The 9,553-nt window shown below is 40.4% G+C and overlaps 1 protein-coding gene across 2 annotated transcripts; it reads right to left on the bottom strand.

Moving 5' to 3' along the window:
• Window positions 1-881: 881 nt before the first annotated feature.
• LOC104420528 (probable esterase PIR7A) lies at window positions 882-3,292 on the bottom strand. 2 transcript variants are annotated; one of them, XM_039301278.1, is made up of 4 exons: window positions 2,631-3,292; window positions 2,251-2,382; window positions 1,849-2,172; window positions 882-1,141 (listed from the first exon to the last, which is right to left on the bottom strand). In XM_039301278.1, exons 1-3 carry the CDS (start codon window positions 2,796-2,798, stop codon window positions 1,885-1,887), a joined length of 588 nt encoding a protein of 195 aa, XP_039157212.1. In that variant the 5' UTR covers window positions 2,799-3,292; the 3' UTR covers window positions 882-1,141; window positions 1,849-1,884. The 2 variants fall into 2 exon arrangements, with proteins under 2 accessions (XP_039157212.1, XP_010030657.2); XM_010032355.3 differs by lacking the exon at window positions 882-1,141 and having other exon boundaries at window positions 1,655-2,172.
• Window positions 3,293-9,553: the final 6,261 nt, after the last annotated feature.

The raw sequence follows: 9,553 nt of genomic DNA, 5'->3' as shown, positions 1-9,553 counted from the left end.
TAGCAAAGAATGCAACTTATCACTCAAGAACTAGACATATCAAGAAGCGTTATCACTTTATCAGGTCAGCATTGAAAGATAATGAATTAAAGCTACAAAAGATTGATGGCTCGAAGAATCCAGCTGACATGATGACCAAGGTAGTAGACACAGAGAAGTATATTTTCTGTACTACTACCATTGGTATTACTCCATGTTGATTGATGAGGAGTATCGCAGAGGCACAAGTTTTTCAACTGTTATTTTTTGAAGAAGACGGATGCAAAGTTGCTTGGTGCTTGGATATATTTGTCTTCAAGTGGGAGATTGTTATAGATAAAGCCAAATATTTGTTTTTAGGGGCTTTTTTTGTCTTTTTTATTAGATTTCCTTTTAGGTTAAAAGTGGTACCTATATATTAGCGATGGCAAAACCCTAGCCGTCAAGGCACTGAAAAAGGAAATAGAGAGGCACGAAAAAGAGAGAAGAAAAAAGTGAGTTTTTTCTTGATGAGAGTTCTCAATCTTTTTGTGCCCTGATCTTGAGAGAAGATCATCGTTGTATTCCAACTTTTTCGAAGTCTAGTGGATTCACAGAGTGCCTCTGCGCGGAGACGTAGCCCAAGTTTGGGTGAACTTCGATAACAAATTTTCTGACGTGTTCATTTGATTCTGCTCTTTTATTACTATATTATGTCTGGTGAATTGTTTGCGAGCATTATTTTTCTGGAATCGACGTGCGATTTCGTAACACGAACTATGCACTTACAAAATTCCTTTCCCATCAGCATGGTGGTGGCCCAACGGAGATTATCTTCCCATGACCTATTACGTCAAGACAGATTGCATCTAGCTGCCCAAAAGAAAGCAACCTCGGCCGTGACACGCCAACCAAAAAACAGATGGTCAATAGAATTCGGCACATCATTGCAGAAGGCACAGGCGCCACTATCTATTCTGCCATGAGACAATAACAACGCCTAGGTGGGAAGCTTGCGCTTGGCCATAAGCCAAAGGTTTACTTGATACCGTGGTGTAATTTCGTTGTTCCAGACGAATGCATGCCAAAGAACCCGAGTCCTCTTCCGCCTGAAGGTCTCCCAAGTTGTCGCAACAGTGAAACGTCCTAACGAATTCTCCCTCCAGCAAAAGCAATCCAAATTCTGAGAAGTAACGGGTTTTTTCTTAGAGTTTTGAGCTTGTACGTGGGAATAGTTCACCCGCAATTCTCTTTGTTTGGAGCACAACGAAGACAACTTATCGAAATGAAAATTTTATGGGATCCACAAGATATACACATAAGTACAGCGTACACTGTATATTTGGGACTACAACACATAAATAAAGTGATAATCGAGCTTGTGATTAAGCCCATTGTTTATATCCACATGCAGTCATATGTACGTGGGATTTCTTTAGATCTATCCAGCTCTATATAAAATCTAAACCCATCATACAGGTGAATTGGATTGGGTTTGACTTAGGTTGAAAATGATCCAACTCAAATGAATTTATTTAACAATTTTGACTTATTTTTATATAATGTAAATTTAATGACTCATACTCAACCTGACCCATCTTGTTATATGAAAACTCATATTCAAACTGAGTTCAGAGTATAGGGGAGCAAGTGCGAGATTGAGTAAGGGCAAACAAATAAAAATAAAAAGAGAGAATTATAGGAGTGGATTGGGATAAGTAAATTATAAACTCATTCATAACCCAATTGTATAATATAATTAACTCATATATGACATATTTATCTATATAAGCTAGGAAATGGGTCAATCATTCATCTTAACGGGTCTAATAAGAGCAGATCATTATGGTATGGGGATCTTATTGGCATCTAGAAAAAGTAAACACTAACCAAGAATATATCGGAGGCCACAGGCCCCGAAACATATTAGTAATGGGTAGTATTGGCAATGTGCTGAAGGAGGGCGAACAGTTGCATGGGCTTGGACATCATGACCATATGATCTGACCCTTTCACCTCCAGCACTTGGTCCGGTGGGTTCCTCTCGATCATCCACAGTATGAAGTCCTTGTTGACCAGCTTGTCGTCCTCGGATATGACAGCAACTCTTCGGACAGACCCGTAATTTCGCTCAGACAATGTTATTTCCCTCGTCAAGTCCTCGTCGCTGAACAGGCGATGCGGTCTCACCAGTGTGTTGGCCAACGTCCAATCCTACCGGGAAGGGCAAAAAAAGTTATTTTTATGAAAGATAAGATCCGATTTGATTGATTTAGAGAATTTCCGCGGTACCTGAATCGGGCTGCGTTGATAGGTCCTCGAGGCCAAGAGCATTGGGCCGAGTGTGACGGCGGTCGGAGGGTTGTTGGGCCCATTGTCATAGATATAGCGGCTGTCTCCTAGAGAACCTGCTCTTCTGATTGTCTTCGGTCACAAGGGACAGCAGAAAAGTTATCACGGCGGTTAATTGAGGGAATAATTGCTTTTATTAGATTTGACTTTTCATGAGAATAAAATTATAAGGAATAGTTACCAAATGAAATGAAATGCCACAGAATTAATTGATTTTAGGTAGTTTATGTACTGTTTGCTCCGGTAATATTGTGTCGTCTGAATTAAATTCTGATAGAGAAAATCTCATCAACGATGGTACCAATTTGAAATTATCGTACCTCAGTGTTGACCGTAGTGGCATTAAGTTTCGGACCAGGCATCAAGGCAGTGACAAACACAGCAACCACAATCTTCTTTGGGTATCTCTCCATGACATGAGAAAGAGCCATTCCACCAAAGCTGTGGCCTACAAGGATCACTCGCTCATGCAGAGATAGACTTTCCATGACATCTCTTAGGGGCTTGAAGTAGTCAGAAATCGATTGAAGCGAGCTAGCCTGAATCGGGTCGATGCCTGAGGCGGCCAAATCGATCGTAGTGACGTTGTGACCGGATGATCTCAGTAAGGTCGCCACCTTGTAACAGCACCATGCGCCGTGACATGCTCCGTGGACCAGCACAAAGTGCTTGCTTCCTGTGTTCGCCGCTTCATTTGGATCGAAGCAGAGAGGGAAGATGAGAACCGCAAGCAGTGAGAATTAGTTTCCTCTGCACGGGCTGCATGTTTGTATTGGTTTCTTAATTCAAGGAATTGGATCGGCGTTTGGGAAGATTGGGTTCATATATCCTTCACGAAGGCCCAAGAAAGAGGGTGATTTCTTTTGACTTGGCTACCTAAATTGATCAAAACGGTAGATCTTTCGTGCAATCCCCATGATGTTCCTCCTTTTAAATTGTTGTGCACCTGAAAATAGCCGCCACCGCCGCGACCCTTGACCCCGAGCAAAAGATAATTGGTGTACATGTATGATCTTTGGCATTCTACGTAGACTATCGTTATCTTCCTCGAATTAAGCTAAGATGGTGCCAAACTTCTTATCTTTGACTTTGGCTTACACCATTTAGACTTTTCGTGATGCAGGATTGCCTACCAACCAATGGTTCATACATGATAAGGCCACTGCCTACCAACCAATGGTTCACACATGATAAGGTCACTTTGATCTTTAATGATTGGACTTTATCTCTTGAGCTTCTTTAGGGAATAGATAACTTGTCCATGCCTTAATGATAGGGCTATCAAAATGAGTAAAAAATCTATATTCTAAATCATGTTTGTTTAAATGGGTCACTTCAAACTTAAAATATGAATTATAATAGGCTTAAAAGTTAAAAACTCAAAACAGATGGATTTAAACAAGTATGTTATAATTCCACCTTCAACCCATTTTATAAATAAATCAGGCTCGGCTCACTTTAGTCCTCCTTTGCCAGTCTCTTCAAGCGACATTTTCCGTTCGCTTGCTTTGCTTTTGCCATTGTTAGGTTTTTTTAACCTTTGGCTCACAACTTCACATTGTTGAGGCTTTACGAATAGGGTAAAACTTCATGTTTAGGACACCCACCACAAAGGCACATTTTTACTTATTTTTGCCATCTAAGTAATTATTCCTTTTGTCCTAGATCATCTACCTTTTGAACATTCGCAATGTCTGCTTCGTGATTGATGTGTCAGGGATTCAAAGCCTTGCATCTATCAATGTTCATTTGATTATGTATGCCTTGTGGCAGTTGTGAAAAGAAATGTTTGCAACCCAAGACTAGCCCTGCACCTGCCTCACGAATTATTGTAAAGTTGATGGAATGATAATGAAAATTCATGAGAAATGAATGATGGCATCGCCAAGGAAATGTGCAAAATTTGGACAATGCAATCTCCATAGAGCTTGTGATGAGTCATTTTCTTTTCCTTGTCAATCTAAGCTGTATGTATATTGTGACATCCCAGATTTTCAGTCCTGTTTTTTATTGGATAAATCGGGCATTTCATTGACACGCTTATAGGGCTATTCTCAGAGCTGATCACTCTCGAGATAACTAAACTATCCAAGAAAGTCATTAAGGAATTTTAATGCAATAAATTTGAGAATTCGACTAGGAATCGATTATTCGACCATGCTCATCTTTAGAGGTCGTTACGGCATAGTTAAAAATCGATTTAAGATCAAAGATATGTCGACTCGACTAAGATGTGTGGGTGACACCACTAAATTTGAAAATTCTCGTCGATCGGCACTAGTCTGATTTCTCTATCGTTTTTGTACCCTGTGTCCGTATTTGAATCATCGAGATTTTCATGACAATCGAGAGTTGCCAATGTGTCGAGTGGGTTCATTGTGGCTCGAAAAAAATCGATCACGGGTCATTTGCACTAAAAGTTCTGAAAACTACCCGGTAACTTAGGTCACGCCAAAAACGCGCCGAATGGAAATTAACTACGAATTCGAGTCCGATTTCAGAAATTGAAGATTCTGTCACGTCATAATAAATTTTAGGAGCGTCGACTCAGTCTCAGAAGATTTTTCTGAAACCTGAGAAAAGTCGGCATAGGACCGTTTTTGTTCAGAAAAAGGCAGGGACCGTTTTTTATCGCAAATTTGGGAAGCAAGTGGATTGTATGGGTGAGGAAAAATGCCAAGATAACTGATGGTGGGTTGAATGAATTTATTGAGGCCAAATTATGATGAAACAAGTAGGAACAAATGTGCAATTGAAGCCAATGCTTGCCAAATTCGTATGCCCCCCATTCCCTATGGTTTTGGACCACTTCAAAGGTTGCAAGGAGGGCTTGGGTGGCTGAATTGCAGCCATAGAAGACATGCTTGGCTGTGGTTGAAGAGTAGGGGACAAGGAAGAAGAAAAACAAGGCATGTGGCCCCCTCTCCCCCTCTCTCTTTTTCCTCTCTCTTCCCCCTTGCTGTGTGACCTCCATTTTCTTCCTTGGTGTGCAATTTGGACATCCAGCAAGCCAGAGAAGGAGCAGCAAGCTGAGCCGTCCACCCCGCACACCGCCACAGGCGCATGACACCGTCGGAACGCTGCCTTCGCCACTGCGCCAACTCGTCGCTGCTCGTGCGTCTCCGCCTCCTTCACGCCATCGTCCTAGCCCCGCCGTGTGTCCAGCAGGTAGCCGTGATTGACCGAGCCACCGCCGAAGCTCATTGGAGCTCCTACGACCGTCGGTTATCTCGCCAAGCCATCCACTGGTCCACCGTCGCCATTCCCTTGTCAAACCAGCTTTATTTTCTCTGTTTTGTAGCTCAAAACGGAGAGGGAATTAGTGGGTTTGCAGCAAACTTCAAGGCCCGTTTTGAGGTCGATCCCAACCCCGAAACCTAGGCCCGCTTTGAGAAGAATCGACCCCCGCGACGTTCTCGTCGGTTTGATCCGACCCATTCGTTAAACAAGTGAGTTTTGCTCACTAATCCCTACTTAGTAGGCTAATGATGCTTAGAGGTTGATTAAATTTAATTAAGTACAATTAGGTGGATAGATTAGATTAGAGTAATTAAATTAAAGACTTACCGATGCATGTTAGACAAATGGTTATGGTAGTTAACAAGTAGACACACTCTATTATTTATTGAACAAACTTTGAAAATTTTCCGGATCTGTTTCGGCTTCCAATTAGGCATTACGGGTCTAAATTGGATTTATTGTATTTATTTAATATTTTTCGTAATTATTTAATTAATATTTATTTTCCGGAAATTAGGTTGGGATAGCCAACGGTCGAAATTTTATGCTGATTATGATGGTGTAGTCCGTTTATTTATTTGAGCTCTAATTTGTGGCGAATTGAATTAATTGTGATTTTAGGATTTTATTTCCTAAATTAATTAATTTTAGTAATTAATGAGAAAATTACCAAGTATCGGTTTACAGCGCCAAAAATATGTAAAGGGCTGTTGAAACTGGTGGGATATTAGAAAATGTGAAATTATTATATTTTGGTTAAGGTCGACCGTGTACCCATACACCTCTATTTTATCAAGAATGAAAAAAGATGGAATTGGACCACCGCTTTGGTGGCCATGATGGTTTGGGCTCTCACCCCCTCACGAAGGGGAGGAGTTCGAATCTCCTCACGGTCACTTGGGGTCTTAAGTGGGACGCCAGGGGTGGTGGGTCCTCCCGCTTACGTGTCCTTTCAGGTTTACTCGCTGGCTACCGGCTGCACAAGATTCCTAGGTTACCAAAAAAAGAAGAAGAAGAAGATGAAATTGGTTGTATGATTGAGATGGTATACTATATCGACCTACGAGCGATATGTCAGCTTAACAGAAAGCAGTATACCGACATATTATATCAGCCAACGGGCAATATGTCAGCTTAGTAGAAAGCAGTATACCTTGTTAGTTCTGATGGAATATATCAGTATACTATATCAGCCTATAGACGATATGGTAGTTTACCAGAGAGCAGTATACCTTATCAGCTTAGATTGAGCACTGTCGGTATACTATATCAGTTTAAGGGTGATATGATAGCTTAGCAGAGAGCAATATACCCGATCATCTTAGAAGCAAGCTATACCATCTATTTATGAGCTTAGCGGTGAGCAGTTCTGATATGAACGAACTTATTAGATAGTATGAGATGAGCTGACCAAGAAAGGGTCGAGATGACATTTAATTGACTAGGTCAATTGATCGATGATTTGATCTGATGTTATAAATTGAATGATTGATTGATGTGAGATAAGACATCTGTAAATAAAGATGATTTGCAGGATGAAACTGAGGCCAAGGTAAATCCTCTGACTCGTGTTGTGCTTAGGCAGCCTCTAGAATGTATTGGCTTCATAATCGGGTCATAGAGGGTAGAACTTACTAAGACGTTGTCTCACTGGTTATTGTATAACCATTTTCATATCCTTAGATGGCGTTGGTGAAGGACCAGAGGCCCGAAGAATAGAAGGTGAAGCCTGAAGGATTAACAGTCCTATCTGACTAGTTAGCCATATGACAATTCTCTTTTGATGGAAGTTGATTTCTTTCTGCAGGCTTTGTTTTATGAATCGGTGGTTTAAAACCTGATTTAACAATTCGCCTTGTATATATTTGCACTATGATTTGCAATGTATATAGGTGTGGTTGTTTTTAAAGTGTGAAAAATTGGAGTTTTACTTTCCTATCTCATTGTTTTATAGTCTGGAGATTTTATATGCTTCCACATGCATATATTAAAAAGAAAAGGTCAGCGATGCATCTTGGGACGTCGCTATTAAATCGACAAGGTAAGGGAAGGGTGCATGCCCGAAGATCGGGGCATGACAATAATAGATCATACCAAGTTTTAGAAATCGCGTCGTGCTATATCATGTTGTATTCTACATCTAAAAGAGTGTTTGATCCTGTATATGTCAAGGGAAACCCATTTTTATATCTTTGCTACAACATTAGACCAAACATATTACCAAGTGGAGCACATGAATCCCCATATCACAATTGACTATACCGCGAACACATTGATCATCCGAGTATGAATTCATCTAATGAGTCTTCTCTGAAGTGAGCCTGAAGCTAGTCTTTTTGTGTGTGTGTGTGTGTGTGAAGCTAGTCTTTGTGTGTGTGCGCTCGCGCGTGCACGTGTGTGAATACAAGATACAAAACTAAGAAAAATTAAGATAATTCTCTAGGAGGCTGCAACTAAAACATATCCAAACGTTTTGCTATACCAATATTAGCAAGTATATCAGTAGGCTGATTTCCTATCCAAAAATGTGACGAATTTTGAACTCAAAATGGGAAGCTAGTCATTTGATTCAGCAGCAGCACCTGACTATTGCAGCAAAACCATTCAGTCTCTTTCTAGTCCTGGATTCTCAGCAATGAATTCAGGCAATTTTTCAAAGGATTGCCCATAACGTTATCGGCTTGGACATCATGACCATATTATCAATCGGAGCCTCTGATCTCCACCACCCTCCGGACAATACCCTGATTTGCCTCGCCAAACTTCAAAAGCACAGAGAAAACTTCGATTTGCCGCATGAACAGCACAAAGTTCGAGAAGACTCAGATCTTCATATCCATCGAACACAGTTAGCACGTAGGACTTCTCTTCCAGGATCTCTCTCTTTGATGACATCATGAGATCCTAGTTTTCTTGTCGATATGACATTCTTAACGATCAGGAAAGATTTCGTAAGCATACCATATATAGAATGGGCGACGCAAATGTAGAGTCTCGAATATTCGGTGTACAATGTACTTACGCGTGTATCTTGTGGATCCCATAACTTTTTTATTTCGACAAGTAAGTCGTCCGCACTGCGCTCCAAACAAAGAGAATTGCGAGTGAACTATTCCCACGCACAAGCTCAAAACTTTAAGAGAGAACGCGCGACTTCTTTGATTACATGGTTGATGGCCTGCTTCCTATTTCCAGAGAGTTGGCGTGAGTTGAGTTGCAGGAATTCGATGCCGTGTTGGCTTTGTCATTCGTCCAACAGATTCTAGCTCGAGGCCCAATTATTGTCCAAAGAAAAGTATTTTATCGGAATTTTCTTTCCTTTCTGCTAAGAATTGGACAACAAGCAATCATATAGAGACAGCATAACCCATCACAAATTTTTCGGGATAATTGTCAAAACAAAAAAAAAATCTTAAACATATTGTATAGATGCTATTAATTATAGATATTTTAATTTTGTCAATTACTTTTTAACAATTTATCAATTTAGTCATTCCTACCAATTTTAGCCCAAAAAATGTTGGCATGTATACCAACCATTCTACGTAGCATAATCGGTGTTGACATGGACACGTTTTGGAGTATTTAAATAATTTTTCTGGATTTTTTCTTTTCTTTTTTTATTATATTTTTATATGAGGACCGCAATGCCCTTGCCAAATACTGGGTGAGGGCTTGCGGGTCCTTGCTATGGCTGATGAGGGCCTGCACAAGGGTCGAGATGCCCTCGCTGGATTTGGGTGTGGCCACTCAAGCCAAATCTAGCAAGAGCGGCACTTGGGCTTAGCGTCCTTTGTAGGCCATTGTCGAGGCCATGAGCTGCTAGAGGGAAATAAGAAAAAGAGATAAAATAAATTAAAAATTTATCAATGCCAATGCCAATCATGTCACGTAAAACATATTAACGATTTCTTATCAAAATTGATTGAAATAATTATATTGGTAAATTGTCAAGAAGTTAAGGATTAAATTGAATATATTGAAAGGTTTTGAAATTGAATGT

The sequence above is a fragment of the Eucalyptus grandis genome, chromosome 9 (genome assembly GCF_016545825.1).
Source record: "Eucalyptus grandis isolate ANBG69807.140 chromosome 9, ASM1654582v1, whole genome shotgun sequence".
Lineage (NCBI taxonomy): Eukaryota > Viridiplantae > Streptophyta > Magnoliopsida > Myrtales > Myrtaceae > Eucalyptus > Eucalyptus grandis.
The sequence above is the reverse complement of the archived record's forward strand: the minus strand, read 5'-3'. Positions and strand labels throughout refer to the sequence as shown.

Excerpts from the sequence above, each read along its gene's own strand:
- LOC104420528 (XM_039301278.1), bottom strand. The coding sequence starts at position 2,798 with ATGGAAAGTCTATCTCTGCATGAGCGAGTGATCCTTGTAGGCCACAGC. Across the intron at positions 2,383-2,630 it reads CCACTACGGTCAACACTGAG|ACAATCAGAAGAGCAGGTTC; the intron begins GTACGATAATTT and ends TTGTGACCGAAG. Across the intron at positions 2,173-2,250 it reads ATCAACGCAGCCCGATTCAG|GATTGGACGTTGGCCAACAC; the intron begins GTACCGCGGAAA and ends CCTTCCCGGTAG.